Below are 18165 nucleotides of genomic sequence, written 5' to 3'. Positions count from 1 at the left end.
AAAAGCCGCCAGTGATGTCCGGACAGTCTGAATGCTGATAGGCTATCGGGACCTAGTGTCACGCTGACAAATTTCAACTCACGTGATGAAGCGTGCAGCAATTTTTTGCATGATCTCACACTTCGCATCACCTCCAGCGAGCCGAAACTGCGTCCCTCTGCGACTTCGTCTGTAAACATTGCTTTGTGTGAAACTGTTTTTACTTGAGTAAGTCTATTTAGTTATTAAATACTTAAATTCTTCAACTTCATTGGCCACATACAATTTAAAAACAGTACAGCGCATGCAGAATTCAGGGCCTTACTCAAGGGCACCTTTGCCAGTGGCCTGTGCTGGACTTGAACCAACAACCATCCGGTTCGTCCGGTATGATGTTATTTTAACTTCTCCTTTATTTTGTGTTTCAAAGTGTCTTTGCCTCAATCCCGTGACTACGCAGCTCCCCAAGGAATTGTGGGAAAAACGGGACATAATGGGAGCGAGAAATCAGGACAGTTTTCATACTCTCTCTCTCTCTCTCTGTAAGAAGTGCATCTCCCTCTCCCTCTCCCTCCCCAAAATAATGAAGACTAAGTCATGTCTGTGTATATTAATTCCTCCCATAATTCCTTGGGCTAAATATAGAGCCTGAGACTTGAGTGACTTACTGTGATATTCACTGGGAATTAGACGGTCCAAATGCTGGATTAACTCATTAGATGATGATTCTTGAAGCAGCATAGATAAGAATTCCTTCTTTTTTCTTTATTTTACTTCTGAAGAAAGAAGCATTGTTCACTAGATGAGAGGTAGAAAGAGAAGAAGAGTTTGGGGTTAAGGGGCTGTTAGTGAGAGGAGGATAAGCTGGTGCATGCCTGTACTCTCCAGGCCACAACAGCTGTCAAAACCTGACAAGAACATGTCCCGAGGGACAAAACTGCTCCCAGTGTCCCACCAAAGGCAAACATGAAGACATACCTCAAAGTGGCTTACTCATTCTTTCTTTCCTCCCTCTTTCCCTATTTCCTTCCATAATTTCCTTTCTTTTTCTCTCTAATGATGCATCTCATCACATAATTTTTAAAGCTTTTCTCTCGGCAGAGCAGCAGCATTATAGGTGAGTGATCACAGAAAGCCTCACTTCTCTTTTCCTGCTTATTCCTGAGAGAGACTATTCCTCCTCTCCCAAGAGGAATTATTTCTCCTAACTCAAACTCCCACACACATGTTCTTTTCCTCTGCTTTCTTACTTTTCCATTGCCTGCTTTGTTTATCTTCCCCTCTTGGGTGCAGCTGAGCCGAGCCTAAGTATTCATTAGTGCTATCATACGCCTAAAGTAAAGACCAGTGTCTAAATGTTTAGTTTGGAGGGTGAACATTCCTTTATCTGCATGTGTGTTTCTTTAATTGTGTGTGTGCTCTTTAGATGGAGAATCAAACATTACGCACACTCAGGCTGACAGTGTTGAAAATGAAAGCCGCTGAGACTCATTAAGCCACTGATTACAGCTCGGGGAGGAGGGTCCTGAGCAGCTGCTGTGTAACACACTCACTTCCTGAAGTTTTGTTTTATTTACTTTTTAAAATGTGTGATTAACCATAAACCTTGTATGTGTATCCATGTACAGTATAATGCCATGTGTATTATTATAGCGTGTGCTCCTTCACTTCTAACTGAAAAATGTTATTGTTGATAGTATTGGTGGTATGACTATATATAGTTGGTTGATAAACACATCTGTGGGTGGGACTAATGCCACATTCCAGACTGCTCAGAATTGGGAAATGTCCCAGTTGAAAAATCTGATTTCCGACCTCAAAGCGCATCAGGTGCATGGTGGTGACTGATGCCAAAAATGAATGAAAAACATGGCTAACCGTGACAAACTCTTTGTCAAGTCTGCACCCAGCTGCACCCTCAGCACTGCTCTTGGTGTTAATTAAAATAATGGCCGTTTTAATGTAAACAAGTGACTAAAGTGGTAATCCTCAGAAGTCAGTACATGTTGTAGGTTACAAGCTACACTTCCTAATGTTTTCAAATGTTTTGGTATTGTTAACATTTTACTGAATAACTTTTGTGCAGAGAAGATGACTTAGAGATTCTTTAATGTAACCAGCTACCTAATAACATAGGCAAGATACAGTATTTCTCCATTAATTAACAACCAAATTGTGTTTACTATACGAAAGCATATATAGGCAATTATTTTAAAATATATACATGTACTTTATGTTGCCTTTTTATTATATGGTATACCATTTACAATGTGTGGTTCCAGGGAGCTGTCATTGTTTGAGTTCATTTAGCTGCTACTCGTGAAGTCGGGGCACATATTTTTTGTCCGAGTTCACAAGTAGGAAATCGGACTTCAAGTGGCGTTCCACAGTACTGGCAGGCAACATAAGTCTGGTTCCTCAGTGACGCACACCTGAGTTGTGTCTGGTTCTCTTAGTATCCCATAAAAGCCTTTTGGTTTTCACAGGTACATGGTTCATGTCTGTGAAGATTCTCAGTCATTAAGGTCATATTTATCCAAGGACAGTTAAAACGGATGAGAAGTGAATAAGTAGAATAGAATAGATGGATACTTTATTGATCCCGGTGGAAATTTTGGCATCCAGTAGCTTAAACACACTCATTTTTGGTGTTTATTGAATATCTGACCAATTAATATTTAAAAACAAAAACTGCAAAAATGTTTTTTTTGCAGAAGTTGGATTTAATAAATACCATTTGCTTTACAACTCTTTCTCATCATTGCCTTTTTCACGTTATGTTACCAGTAGATTGTTTGAGCTCTGCTCGTTGCAATATTGCCCGATTTGCTGAAAATTGGATTTAACACAATTTCAGGAATATTCACCGTATGAGCGCAATATACATGAAAATAATAAAAGTCTAAAAATACATTTCGACACAGTGCTCCTCCAGAAGACAGGGCCATGATGTCAGCTAGTAACACCTGACATCCATCATATACATACTGTATTTGTTATAAATACCTGACAGGAGGTTGAGTGTGGAAGTTGTCTGTGGTTCCAGGCATGTTGGAGTATAGTCGCACTCTCTCTTCAAATATACGCTTTATCTCCCATTCACTTAAATTGCAGCCTGCACGACTGATGAATGGGGCTTGGTGTCAAACATCCTCTTTATTCCCCTTTGGGTAGTGTGTCTGTGGCACTTGGAAACTGGTCTGGTCTGGTCCAATGTTTAATCTTGTTCACTTAGTCTCTGATCAGATAATGTACTTTAATCATTGAAATAAAAAAACGGCATCACATCCTCTGTTGGGGAAGAATGTTGGGGTGATTATGCTGAATGGAAAGCTAATGTGACTGTATATTAAGGCTTCAATAAGTAATCAGTTAATGAGAAAAGGGCAATTTGAAATCATTGGCATTATTTAAAAATGAGTGATGATTTTATCATTTGGGCATTTTGGTTTTTCCTCCTAGTGCAGCATGAGGTTACCATCAAAGTATAAACTCTTTCTGAGGAACTTTAAGTTCCCAAATCATGGAAAGTGCGCCTATTTTATGATTTAGCTTTCTGTTTGTTTTTTTTTCTCCTTCTCTCTTTCTCTAAACACACACACACACACACACACACACACACACACACACACACACTGAGACGACTCCCACTGAGATACCATCAGTGTTGTGGTTGCTTTTAACATGTGAGTGTATTTTTCCTCAAATGAATTAAAGACAGTTTGTGCTGGAGCACTCACCATGAAAGCTTTTTTTATGGAGAGAATCAGTAGCCATTATGGTGGCCTTGGCAAAGCTGCAGACTCCCATTCATGTTATGTCCTGTTTTGTTATTTTCCAGATTTTCTTTCAGCGTGTTTGTGTGTGTCCGTCTTTGATTTACTCTAGCAAAATATGAATGAAGGTACTGTTTGTGTGTGTCTGTAATGCATTAATATTCAGTGTACCAGACTCAAATCAGATGTGCTCGGTTTGCATCTACAAATTAGTGTGTTTCTACTGAAATACATACTGAAATTTGGGTTGATTTAGTTTTCGTGAAGTTGTGATGTTTATTATAATTTACAAACTGAAGAACATTATGAAACCTAAGGGAATCTATTTACAGTAGAGCAGGAGAAGGACCAGAAGGAGGTTCCAGGTCCACGTGGTTCAGTTCAGATCCAAGCTCAGCAGCTCTCTCAGCTGTTGCTCCTGACAACGGCAGCGAGGAGGGGCTTGATGCTGGCAGGGTTTTGGTTGATTAAGAACGCCAAGCTGCCAAGCTCTCCCTGTGGGACGAGGCCCGAGTGCTCGGCCCTGCTACTTGGCTTTACTTGTGCAAACCCGGCGGGCCTGCAGAGTCAGGCTGCGTGCATGAGGACACACAGATACAGGGACATGGGCTCATTGCAGACATGCAACTTGACATGCTTGTCCTCATGTTTGAAAAGACAATCACTTGATAATCTGACAACATCTTTGTAATAGCTGCCTACAGTTGTTTAAATGCAAAGGAAGGTAAAGGTATTAATTAAGTATTTTCTGTGTTTTTAAACTGCATTTCTAAGAAGCACAGTTTTCCTGTAATTTTTATTAATTTGCAAATTATTTATTGAATTTGATCAATTAATAATTTGGTCCAAACTGTTGGACCAAATTATTGAGTGAGTAACAGTTGAAGATTGTTAAAAACGTGTGGGGAGAAAAATGTTTATTATCACATAAGACAAAGAAAAGCAGCAGATCCTCACATTTAGTAAGCTGGAACCTATGTTTGGTGTTTTTGCTTGAAAATGAATTAGCAAAGTATTTTCTGTCAGTCAGCTAAATGCTTGTGAAAACGCATCTAGAAAACGTCTTCCAGATAAATATAGAGACTTGCTCTTTATATTGATATCTTCTGATGATAAAGGTTGAACATTTTCACCATCTTATCATGAACAATTGCAACCGCAATAGATTAAGGAGGAAACTAGTTACGTGTTTCACATATTTTCTTTGTGGGAAGTTGAATTTAATGGAGATTTTATAAACTGTTTCTAAAATATTTAGATTTAGAGTACTTTGCTGTTTGGATTTGCTTTACAGGGAATTACAGTGAAGAGACACTTACGAAAGACACTATAATGTAATGTACATGTCCTGGTGAGATGTATTGTGTAGACATCCTGTCTCTAAATGTCCCACACTCTTGTGTTTTTCAGATCCCAAAGTGTGCTGACGTCCTGTTGTGTCCATCTGAGCCCAGTATTAGGAGGGAACCCCTGACTATGAAACACAAAATGTCTGCTGCCATCATCAGCCCGCTGATTCTCGTCCTCGTCCTCCTCTTACCCTTGGTGAGCTGAGTTAAATTGTTTTTCTTTATTCTTTACTTTTCTTATGCATGCAAAGGATAAACTATCAAATCTAGCTTCAGTTTCTGTGTGTATAAGTAAGCACATGTAAGTGCAGCTAAAATGATCCACGTGAAAACAGACTCAACAGCAATTTGCAAACAGGGGTTGAGGTCTGATTTTAAAGATACCTTATCAAGGGTTTAGAATCAGGACATGTCCCTTACAACAGCTCTTTAGTTCTGAACTGAAGGAGCCTCTTATGAGAGGTGAAACGTCTTCAAGTTCCTTCAGCCAAGTCCAGTTGCCCTTGATCTAACCCTCCTTGAAGTAATGTGATATTTTATTACTGTTGTTAAATGTGAGTCATCACCCCTGAGCTGTGTTGTCTGAGAAAGTGAGGGATGAGGTTTAAAGAAGATGGTGGATGACAACAAGACATTTGAAGGAGGGGAAGGCAGAGAGGGAAGTATTTGTACACAGCATACAGTATATTACACTCTTGTTTTGCTGCAGTATGTAGATAAAACAGGGAGCTGAACAGATGGGCATTAAAGTGTGGGAATTAAAATCAAGACTCTATATAGACGAATCTGTGAGAGAGTTATTATTGCTGCAATGACCGAGCGTATTTTTAGATGTTTAGTACAAATGTTCAGGTTAATTGTGGTGAGCAGTGTGTGAATGTGGAACTTTTAAACCAGGGTTATGGAGAGATACAGTAAAAACGGAAACATATGAAAACACAGAGTTTGCCTATCTGACAAGAGATCAGCAGACTGATCACTCGCCATATGCTGTGTTTAGTCCTGGTCGGCCCTCTGTCAGCATTCCTAATGCCTAATCGGAACATTAGGGTTTAATGGGGGCGAACTTAAAGGAAATAGACGTCACTGATTAAAACCCTGTGCTTTAAAAAAAATAAGTTTTTCCACAAATTGAAGTTTGCTGTCCAACCTTTATGAAATATAAATTTAAAACCTATTATTGTTCTGTTCCTTTGTTACTGACGCCTGGAAATCTTATGAACAAAAAACTTTGTTAATAAAAATACTGTCTGGGCACCATTACATTTATTTTTTTAAACACACACATTATATATATATATATACACACACACACACACACACTTTTTATAACAATAATTAATAACTGATAACTGATCAAACAAATTTAAATTAGCAGCCTCACTGAACGCTAAGCATCATAAGCAGCTGCATTAGTTTTAAATATTGTGACACACACACTCAGTCATGTACATCATGCTGGGCAAACACAGTTTGACCTAACTGGATATTGTGACTGAGGGCAGACAGATGTGATATTAGTCACAGGAGGTTCCAAAGCAGAAAAAATAAACACAGATGCACAGAAACTTTACACTCTTCAGGACTCACACAGTGTGTTTGGCATTTCCTGCTGCTCCAAACACACATCATTTCTGCAGACCGAGTTCATCTGCACTTAATCGGCATTAAGGATTGATGTTCACTGTCAGCATTCAGTGCCAAATAATGAAGTACAGACTATAAAGCAGGTATAAGTGAGCCCATGTGGTCAGAAGGGGGGATGTGTATCTAAAACATAAAACACTTTGTGGTCCAGGTTTAAATCACATCTCATACTGCATGTGTTGATCTTTTTTGCACCTAAATTATAATGAATCAATGCACTCAACTTTAGTTAGGCCTTAAATCTCAAACACAGAAAGGTAAAAAGCAATGTACCACTCTAATTATATGATCTATCAATGCACCGACGTTTTTTATTATTTAACCGGTCTGTGACCCGCATGTTTCTTTAGCCTGAAAGCACCTCCACAGGTTTTTCAACTTATTTTACCTGATTAGACCTCTCATTTCTGTGTGGGGGTGTACAGACTTTGAATGATTGACATTTCTGTTGGATTCGTTGCACCTGGACAATTTATTGGTTTCGTCAGTTTGGTGACCTGATGCAATTTTCAGTATAGCTCCACCCAACTTTAACCTGAGCTGAGGTCTAATCAGGTAGACTAAGTGAAAACACCTGTGTGGTTTTGTCCAAGTGGTTTTACTTTTCTGTTCTTTAATGTACCTAAACCACACTTTAGTTGCATCACGCTGATGTTGTCAAAATGTAGATTGAAATTTTCACATTCTGGTAAATTCAGGTAAATGTTAGTTTGAGCCTGTTTGTTACTGCAAAATAGTTGCATGTCAAACACATTCAATTGCAGTTTGCTTATAGCTGCAGTAGCAAACCGGCTAGTAGTGAACTTGGTCTATTGCTGCATTCCAGGCAACTCTGAACTGGGAAATCCAACTGGAACGCCACCTGAAGTTGGATTTCCTTCTTGTGAACTCTGAGAAAAAATATCTACCCCTGACTTCACGTGTAGCAGCTGAATGACGTCACACAACAATGGCAGCTCACATGGAAGAACACATATAACAAACTAAAAGGCAACAAAGTATATTTCCATGTATTTATATTAAAAGAATTCATGCTATCATAGAGTAAAACCTGTCCTGCATGAAAACTGATGTTTTGCCAATGTTATTAGGTAGCTGATTACAGTAAAGAAGCTCTGAAAGTCATCTTCTCTTCAAAAGAGTTATTCAGTAAAATGTTAAAAACACCAAAACATTTACAGACTTTTGAGGATTACCACTTCAATCCATTGTTTTCATTAAAACGGCCATCATTTTAAAAAAACACCAAGGGCAGTGCTGAGGGTGCAACTGGGTGCAGACTTGACAAAGAGTTTGTTACGGTCAGCCATGTTTTTCGTTCACTTTCAGCGTCAGGCACCACCATGCACCTGGACCGCTTTCAGGTTGAAAGTCGGATATTTCAACTTGGACATTTCCCAGTTCCGACCGGTCTGGAATGCGACATATCTGCCTTTTGGTGCTGGAGTATTGTACAGTGGGTGTATCTGGGTTGAGCAGTGCTGGTGTTGGAAATGAGGTTGAAGAGAGTGCTTAGACTGAACAAAAACACTGAAGTTGAGGGCTGGAAAACCAAAACACTGGGCTGACACTAAAATATTAGTAGTGGGGGAAGATTGCTGAGACAGGTGATAATTCTCTTTTGGTTTGACCCTTGAGCAAAAGCCCTTTCATTTATACACATGCAGTAGTTATTTGATCTGTTGATGTAAAAATATTAGTCTGAGCTGCTTTAAAGCTGAAGGCTGATGCTACTGATTGCATATAATCGATTGTGGAGGTAAAAAACTAATATTTTTTCCTCCATACCCAATAATGTGACAAAAGTAGTTTCTACAAGGTCGAACTAATGTTGAAATAACATCCACATACTCATAACTGTGGTCCAGAGGATGTCATCAATCCAAACACCTGTGCTTTTTCTGCCAGTGGCATGGAACCAGCTGTACCACTGCAGAAATGGCGCTGTTGCTAGAAAGTGCAGCACATAAATCATCCAGCACTTTCATCGATACAGATTTGTGTGTCGACACTTCGTCCGCTCAGTGCCCCCAAATCACTGTGTCTCTATTACTCTGGTAAATCTTCAGTGCATGAATCCCAAGCGAGAGCTGTTGACGTCAGCGGATAAATGCTCAACTGCTCCTCTGCTACATCTCATCAAGCTGTGACGTGGCATCTCCCGGACTGACGCCAACAGAGACACAAACTCATCGTCTCACCAGACACCCACCTCTAACCCCCTCTCTCAGTCACCGTGTCAGGCCAGCATTATGCAGCTGTCACAGGGGCTATGAAGGCGGCGTCTCCGGATTTAACCTCCATGTCTGGAGTCGCAGCTCTGGGACTCAGGCTGCCGCTGTGATCTCTGGCTTCGATTGTGTGTACAAGTTTAAACAGTCTTCTCTGTGTGTCGGCTTGTAACAGATGGGAGTACCGCCTGGCACGGTCCAGTGTGAAAAGTGCACGTCTGAAAGCCTTTCCTGCCTTGTTTTCATTAGAATAATGCCCCTCCTCTGGGTCAGTTAGCATGGGGAGAGTGCCAGCAGCTCTGAAATGGTTTGTTTAATTGGTTGAGTGTTTAAACAGATCCCAGAGCTAAGACCTCTCCCACACTGTGGTATGAACCGCATTGTGAAGCTAATAAAGCGGCCTCTTCCATTTTACCTTTGGGTTGTTCCTCTTTGCTCTGATGTAATCTTCAGCCACTTGACTCTCTTTTTCTCTCTGTGGTGTGCGTATTTCTGTGTGTATGTTCATGCTTTTTTTTTTCCAGGTTTGGAGCCAACAGGTGCCTCCTAACTGTGTGATCAAGAGGGAGCAGGAGAAATGCATGGAAATGATGGCCTTGGATGATCCTGGGAACGATCCAGAATTTGGTAGGTTTCTGTCAGTGTGTGTTTGTTTAGCCTTTAATCCCTTCCCCTCATGTTAACCACTATTTTGTTGCCTAATTAATATAAAGAAAAGAATAAACACAGAGATTAATAACAAGAATAATTCCAGGGGCTCCATACTAATGAGCAGGAGATCATTCTACAAATTGTACTTGACTCTGACCTGCTTGTCTGTAAATACATTAGAAAGGCTTCACAGTTTCCCTGTGTGTATTTTTGCTTGATTTGTAGCACAGGAAGCTAAAGCAGGGCCAACAGAGTAATTCAGCTAAGCACATTAATAATTTTGTTTCACTCTGTGGCTCTATCTCCAGAGTCAGGGAGGGGCCGAGCCTCCCATGAGATGGCAGCATCTCATGCTGATGAACTGAAAAATTACAGTTGATCAGGGAGACAGTGAGCGACAGGCGTCTCTCTGGCTGATTATTTGATGGATGAAGGGAAGTTCAGACTGAGGAAGAGGCCGCTTTGTGCCAATTCTCCTTGTTAACCTTGTTCATGAGTCTCTTTTCCTTTGGAGTTGTCTTCCAAAAGCAGAGCTCAGGCATGCAAACTCCTCACCTTTTGGGGGGCGCTGGTCATTAATAAGACAGCATTTTGGCCTACCAGTTAGTCCTCAGTCTGACAGCTGAACACGTGAGGATGGTAAAAGACAAACGAGCTGTACGTCGGGAAACTAGCCCAGAAGTAAGCTATCTTACAATTCTGTCCTGTCAGATACAGTAATGTTGCCAAGTTTATAACTTTGCCTGCTGTTATTCACCAGTAATGTTAGCTAAGCTGTTCAGAGCAGCGGCAACAACCTGGATGTAATGTAGTTTAACGTCAACAAGATAAAACAGTGTTATTTACACTGGGCACATGTCCCCATCACTTTTTGAAAGCGTTTGTTATAAATGCTTTGAAAAATAGCTTGCAACATGAAACGGCAACGAACCAAAGAAAGCGCTTTGAGAAAGGTTCATTTGCATTTTTAAATAAGATAAAACAAGCTACTGATTATAAAATGACTCCAAAACGTACAGCACCCGTCAGTAACTTTAACAACTTCTTGTCACAGTTTCTATTTGGCCAAGTTTTCCGTTCTCTCTCTGTGAACATGACAAAAGAGGAGGGAAGACTAAATAATGCCTGCATGTCTGCTAATTCAGCAGGGATGACATTACATGAGAAAAGTTGATCTACAGGAGAAAAATATGTGAAAGCAACACAGAATGAGAGCTGCGATGCATTATATTCTGTAATACTTCACTTTACATAAATAAAACATTTTCATCATAAATTGATGTTAGAAAGGCTGAACAGGAAATGTTCTCTTATTGACTGCTATGATTTGATTGTGTTTATCTTTCTGTGAAGGCTCTTTGTACTTTGTTTGATAAGTGCTCTACACTTTTTTTTATTATTATTTTGTTACATGCAGATTTATTGGATTTTTTCCAGTCTCAAAGAGTTCAAAAGTGAAAAGGGTGTCATACAAATGTGATATAAATGTGATTTATCCTATAAATGCTTGCCAATACGTTTACCTTAAGACAATCTGAATTTTCTTCTACATCTCTGTTGCCATCCAGCAGCATTGAAGGATGGCTGATTACACAATGATATTAATATAATGTGTTTAAATGAGGATTGATTATATTCATATCGACTTGATGTCAAGTACAGTAGCTTGTAAGGTTGTATATCTGCACAGCAAACTAGCACGGTCTTTTCAAAGATGTTATTTGTGTTGTTGTTACATATACTACTTAGGTTGCTTTATTGGAATATTAGCTGCAAAACAGAGTTAACTAAGGCAATAACTAAACTTGGAAATTTAGACCATCTTCTTTTAGCTTTTTTTATTGCTACAAGCACCATTAATGCAAACCCAGACGATTGTTCCCAATTTCTAATTAGGCCTATATGCAGCCATTTTTTCAGTTAACCTCCATGATTGTGTCCCACCGATTTATAAATTCGTGTTTCATCTACAAAAAGTAGATTACAATAACCAATCATCAAACATAAAATGCACAATATTATTTTGCTTTTCTCTGTTGTTTGTACTGCATGGGAGCTGACATTACACCTACCAAATGGGAATTTGAAGGATCTGTGATTGTGAAATTTTTCTTTTCTGAAAATGAATAAATGGCCCATTGATTTTTTTTTTAGAATGTAACACTTGCGTGGTGTCTACCTGTTGTGTCCTCAGGTTGTCCGTGGATGTGGGACAATCTGACATGTTGGCAGCCTGCCAGGATTGGTGAGGTGGTCGAAGTCATCTGTCCTGAACTCTTCTCTCAGTTCATGAGTGAAGAAGACTACGGTCAGTTACTAACGACTTTCCCTACACGATTACCATCACCGGTTAATTCTGTTGATTTAATTGGGCTTTTTGAGGCTGCCTGTTTACATATCTTGTTGCAGTGTGGAGACTGTGTGATCCCATTTCAGTGAATTGCAGTGTTGAAATTGATGAGCGTGCACTCTTGTGCACATTATGAGTTGATACCTATGCAAGTCCCAACCTTTTGGGGAAGTAACAATTTTCTTTTTTAGTAAGGATATTTTTGGAAAGTTGGATAGTCCCCAACTTTAGGGCTGAGGGTTAGAATTAAGTTCTGGCTAAGGTCATGGCTTCAGGCTGTTTGATGTATTATGAATCATACAGTGTGTGAGAAATCCATTCTCTCTGTTGCATTGTACATGTCAAATTAAGGGCTTCCAACTGTATTATTGATTTTTAGAATAAAATTGCAAAAAATGTTGAAGATATGCATGATATTGGAGGTGGTAACTACCTTAGCTCCAGCTCTCATTACACTCTAGAAATAAGTCTGTGTTTGCCATAATCAAATAAAGTGCCCCGTGTCCACAGAGGTTGGAAAAGTCAGTCGTAACTGCACTGAGTTTGGCTGGTCGGAGACGTTCCCTCATTACATTGACGCCTGCCTGTATGAAGAAGGAAACAGCAGCCATACGGTTAGTGTATTACTGCATCTGCAGCTGTGTTAGATTCAAGGTTTCAATTAGACATTTCATATGAAAAACACCCAGAAACTGTTTGTTTAGCGCTTGTTGTGCTTGTGTTTCCGTTCCAGGATATGTACTTTGTGTCAGTGAAGGCTCTGTACACTGTGGGCTACAGCACCTCTTTGGTCTCCCTCACCATGGCCATGGTCATCCTGTGTAGGTTCAGGTACGACTACTGCTACTACAGTTCTACTACCACTACTGCTTTTACTACAATTATTATCTCTTCTCCCACTACTGCTGCCGCTATATAATTGCATCTACTACTGCATGAACAGCAGTAAAAAGCGGTATTGGTGTTTATAAATGAATAGCAACAGTAAAAACATGTCAGTATATTGTAGTGTAGTGCTTTTCATTAATGAAACAGTATGTCTGTTTCATCTACACAGGAAGCTGCACTGTACCAGAAACTTCATCCATATGAACCTATTTGTGTCGTTCATCTTGAGAGCTATTTCAGTCTTCATCAAAGACGGCGTGCTGTATGCCAAAGAGGACAGCGAGCACTGCTTCATGCACACTGTGAGTAGCACAAACACGCCCGCACACATGCCCACAATGCTCTCTCTTCTCATGTTAACAGGCAGAAGGTGATTTGTTCAAACATTTACTACGATTTTAAAACCTGTGACATTTGTCCTTGTTTCTTTGTCCCTTCTTACCTTGAAGCTGGAGTGTCGAGCAGTGATGATATTCTTCCACTACTGCGTCCTTTCTAACTACTTCTGGCTCTTCATCGAGGGCCTGTACCTGTTTACTTTACTGGTGGAGACCTTCTTCCCTGAAAAGAGATACTTCTACTGGTACATCATCATCGGTTGGGGTGAGACAGATACCACATCACACACTAGATTTCTTATCTCATCAAATGGGTATAATTCCCAGTGGAGGCATCATTTAAATAATTTTTGCATCATGTTTTTTTGTGTGTGTGTAATTTATTGTTGCAACAGGAGCCCCCACAGTGTGTGTGACCATCTGGGCAGTGCTGAAGCTACACTTTGATAATATAGGGTAGGTTATGAACAACAGAGTTTAGTCTCATGTTGAAGCCTGTCTGATCATGCGCTGAACATGTTTTATGTTCTCTAAGGTGTTGGGACATGAATGACAACGCTGCCATCTGGTGGGTGATAAAGGGACCTGTGCTGGCTTCAATTATGGTATGTCATCACTTTGAATAATGAGAAAACAAAAACAAACCTTCCATTACCATAGAAATGTTTATATGTTGTTTTCTCATATTCATTTTTTTTTTGTACAGATCAACTTCGTGCTCTTCATTGGCATCATCGTCATCCTTGTCCAGAAGTTACAGTCCCCAGATATCGGTGGAAATGAATCCAGCATTTACCTGTGAGTAATTTAACATTTGCTTTGACATTTTCTGCTCGACTATACAGTGATTTTGTTCATTACATTAATCATCTCAAGATGACTCTTGAGATGTTGCTGTAAAGATCAGATGTTGTGAGGTCACTGTCCTGTATGAGCACATATAAACACTGTCTGTATTTATGTAATCTGTGTTTTGAGTTCATTTTAGTTTTCTACATCTCTGCGATTAAACGACATAACATTTTTTCACGCATTCTGGCAGCCTTATAGGGCAAATTTATGAGTGTAGATTATACTGATAATGAAATCTCACAAGGATAATGAACAGCTGACAGTCTTCAGGCTGAAATGAGTGATTTACAACAGGCTTGTCCAGTTGAGGGTTTGGTGAATCTGGATCTTGGATCAGAAGTAATGAGATTACAGTACCCTCATCACTGAAGTACAATAAACCTCAGAGAGTTATTTGACTGTGTATAAATTCTTTAAACAATGATTATCATACAGTTAAGGACTAGGAATGTAATTATTCCGCGTCCCTCTGTTGAAAAAACACGTAAAAAGTGTCAAATACCAGACAGAGGATGGGGCCAGTTATCATGCATACTGTACATGCGTGTGTGAGCTAATTATAATGAGGACACACATACTTTAGTCTAGCCCTCTCATCATAATGTTGTGTTATTGTGCAGGAGGTTGGCCCGCTCCACTCTGCTACTGATTCCTCTGTTTGGGATCCATTACACTGTGTTTGCCTTCTCCCCTGAGAACGTCAGCAAGAGAGAGCGTCTGGTGTTTGAGCTCGGCCTCGGATCCTTCCAGGTGACTGTTTCTCCATCACGGCTTGGATTTAGAAAAGGACAATCTGTGTACAGATTGTGGAAAGTTAAAGTTACGGTGCATGCTTGAGCATTTGTTTCAGTCAGTGTGTTTTTTGTCTCTTGCTTTCATCCTCTGTGTTTCTTCAGGGTTTTGTGGTGGCCGTCCTCTACTGCTTCCTGAATGGAGAGGTAAACCTCCTTTAAAACTGTTACTGACTAAGTACTGATCAGGAATAGATGAGGTTTGAAATGCAAATAACCTGAGTTATGTTATGGATGAGGCTCACACTTTTTTATTTTAAAACAAAAACATCTGGAATTGTCTTTGTGATTATGAAAAAAAACTGGAAATCCAGGACGTTTTTTTGTAGAAATGTGATGTGACACTTTAACTGTTCTTTATCTGGCACATAATTAGTAGCTTATTCATTTTTTCACTCTCTGTTATATGGACTATTTTCTTAGCGTAGCTTCTTTATGAAGCAGGAATTGATTTTGGATGTGTGGGGGCATAAATTCCAGCTAAAATTTGGTTTAAAGAACTTGTTACTTTTAAGACAATTGTATTTTTCAATGAAAACCAGTAAAAATCTAAAACATTGAGCCTGACAAACAGCACAGACAGAGATAGAGTGAGACTGAGTGACAGTGAGCTTGTCTCTTTCCAGCGAGGTCCATTAATAATGACCTTGTGAAGTATATCCCTCAAGGTGCAATCGGAGATCAAGAGGAAATGGCGCAGCTGGACGGTGAACAGGTACTTTGCTGTGGACCTGAAGCACCGGCATCCTTCACTGGCGAGCAGTGGGGTGAACGGGGGCACGCAGCTGTCCATCCTCAGCAAGAGCAGCTCACAGATCCGCATGTCCAGCCTGCAGGCCGAGACCCCGGCCACCTGAGCGGCACAGACGGGGACGCCGTGTCCGGCAACGACGCCGCCTCCGGACCTGACACCTCCAACCTTGCCACATCTACCCTCGTCCCGATGACCAGCTTCACCAACCCGTTCCTGAACCCATACCCCAACCCATACCCAGACGAAACCATGATGGAAACCCAACTCAACTCCAGCGACCCAGAACAGCCTCTAGTCTGACCTGCTTCAACCCTAAACATGACCGAACCTGAAAGTCAGGTGCCACATAATGAGTCTCTTCATGTCCCGACCTCTGACCTGGTTCGGATGCAGCCGAAGTGAAAAACACACTTAGTCGTCCGGTATAGGCTAAGCCTTTAAATTTCAAAGGGCATGATTAGGACTTCTAGTTTATATCCAGTGTCTTGCTGGGCTGTAACATGAAGAAAAAAGCATGGTTATGTCTCTGTATATATTCTATCAGTGTTCAAAGTTGTCTGGTGCTACAGTGTCCGCTGCTGTATAGCACAGTGGGACCAGTTTATTACTGCAGCTCTACAGTATGTGCCCTCTCACAGTGATCATTCCAGTCTGTCTGAGGAAGTTTTCACACTTGTCCTTAAGTATAATCCTCAAAATGTATTTTAGACTATAACTACACTCTGTATTCCAATTAAAATAGAGATCTCAGTTGCCTTGCCATTTGAAATAGTTTACTTAAAGACAGACAACACATGGCAATGTAAATAACATGATTTTACACATGAAGATAAGTTAAATTGTCACGTTGAGTACTTATCAGCCTGTGTGGATCTCAAGGACCTGAAAAATAATCCTAGTGATGTCTTCAGGGTTATTTCAGCTTGGAAACCTGTTATATAAACAATGGGCATGGCGTTTGGAAGATGTGGGTATTTACAAGGCGAGGAGGAGCCATTAAATGGTTATTGTTTGCTGCATTGTCAGAAATGTGTTGTTGAAACTTACCCCAAACTCTGGACTCAAATTCATATCTCGGCCTCTGCTGCTTCGATTCTTACTCTCCCTAATGTACAGAATGACTATTTTTGTTAAATATTTTGATGTTACTGATTAAGCAAATGGTCATCTGAAACATTATGGCTGATGTCAGCGGAGTCTTACCGAGACTTATTGAACGTGTTCCTTGCTGAGGAAGACATCCAACCACATTAACAACTAAACCGTGTCTGTGTACTGGCACAATCCTTCGATTCCTGTGTAAACAGTGACGGATAAAACAAAACAATTTAATGGGTGATGAAGACAGACAGACCAGACTGAGGAATGTTGAGGAGAAATTTCTTCTGGATCTAACAAGTGAAAAAGCAGTATTGACGAGAAGGACATATTTTATACGGTTATGTGAAATGCCAAAAAAACAGAGTTTAAAACCCCTCCAGGGTTAAATGGGGATGGTTGGGGAGGTTTTCCAACTACGACCACAAACACAAACCTCTCTATAAATCTCAGCCCAGAAAACTAGACGTCTGAGAAAAAGACACCTTTGGAGGTCAGCGCGTCTGTAGTTTTAAACAGCCGTTAGTACAGAAAATGTCAATGAAAATGAACTCGTGACTGAAGCATCATGAGTTCAACTGCATGCATGAAATTGCATTTATTGTCTGTGGGTTTTTTTTTTTTGCTGTTGTTGTGTGAGAATTCAGTGTTTAATTGGATGTTTAAATTTCTTAACAGTTACTTTTTCTTCATGAACTTTCAGTGCTGGGCTGTTGTGGAGGCGATGCTCTAGTAATACTGATTCTCTTGTCACAGAGCCTCTTCAACAGCCTCCTGCAGGATGTTTCAACATTGTACTGGTCGAAGTGAAGGTGGTAACACCAATTACCATCTGAAAAATGTTGATTAATGAGGGTTTCATTTCAGACAAATCCCTCATGCTATCTTGCAGTATCTCTGTCTTGCTGCAGTTATTGTCTCTTGTGGCATTTTCTCTCTTAATGCTTGAAAACAAGCACATTGAGATGGATGTTATTTTCGCAGAGGAACTTTTAACTCGGGGGGGGTAATTCTCTCATTCCAAAGACGAATTAATCGACTCATCACTGAGTTTTTGCACGGCCGTATCTGTTTGCAGAGGCTGAGATAGCTTTGCGACTGATGTCACTGCAGATTTCACCTTTGGTCTGACTCGACTATCCTCTGAATCCCAATGCTCGACTCTTCTTCTTTGTGTCTCCAAAAGTGCCTTTAAGCACAAAACAAGTATTTTGACTTCGGTTGATGATTTAAAACAAAGAGGAGATTTGTCTGTTAATTTCAAAACGAAACTGCAAAGTAAAGAAAAGGGTTGAACAAAGTGCTTTTATGATGCTTAAGACTAAATCAGTATTTTAAACCTGGAGGCCTTCAAAGTACTTTAACTCGTCTTTGCTCAAGATGAGCAGAACATACGACAGATTAGTGTTTTGAATTAAGCAGTGCTTCTGTATACTAACTCAGTGAGTCAATGTACAGCAC

General features: G+C 40.1%; 1 protein-coding gene across 3 annotated transcripts; it reads left to right on the top strand.

The window, feature by feature from the left end:
* Positions 1–8806: 8806 nt before the first annotated feature.
* adcyap1r1b (adenylate cyclase activating polypeptide 1b (pituitary) receptor type I) lies at positions 8807–17295 on the top strand. Of its 3 annotated transcripts, none has more exons than XM_046050489.1 (13): positions 8807–9110; positions 9507–9609; positions 11828–11941; positions 12494–12597; positions 12717–12814; positions 13041–13173; positions 13321–13474; positions 13605–13665; positions 13745–13814; positions 13916–14007; positions 14682–14811; positions 14958–14999; positions 15508–17295. In XM_046050489.1, the coding sequence occupies exons 2-13, from the start codon at positions 9564–9566 to the stop codon at positions 15904–15906; spliced, it is 1443 nt and encodes a 480-aa protein (XP_045906445.1). In that variant the 5' UTR covers positions 8807–9110; positions 9507–9563; the 3' UTR covers positions 15907–17295. The 3 variants fall into 3 exon arrangements, with proteins under 3 accessions (XP_045906445.1, XP_045906444.1, XP_045906446.1); XM_046050488.1 differs by lacking the exon at positions 8807–9110 and adding an exon at positions 9245–9289; XM_046050490.1 differs by lacking the exon at positions 8807–9110 and adding an exon at positions 9245–9289 and having other exon boundaries at positions 15521–15850.
* The last annotated feature ends 870 nt before the right edge of the window (positions 17296–18165 follow it).

This window comes from Micropterus dolomieu, linkage group LG05 (genome assembly GCF_021292245.1).
Source record: "Micropterus dolomieu isolate WLL.071019.BEF.003 ecotype Adirondacks linkage group LG05, ASM2129224v1, whole genome shotgun sequence".
Classification (NCBI taxonomy): Eukaryota; Metazoa; Chordata; class Actinopteri; order Centrarchiformes; family Centrarchidae; genus Micropterus; species Micropterus dolomieu.
Note: the sequence above shows the minus strand (reverse complement) of the source record. Positions and strands in the feature narration are given on the sequence as shown.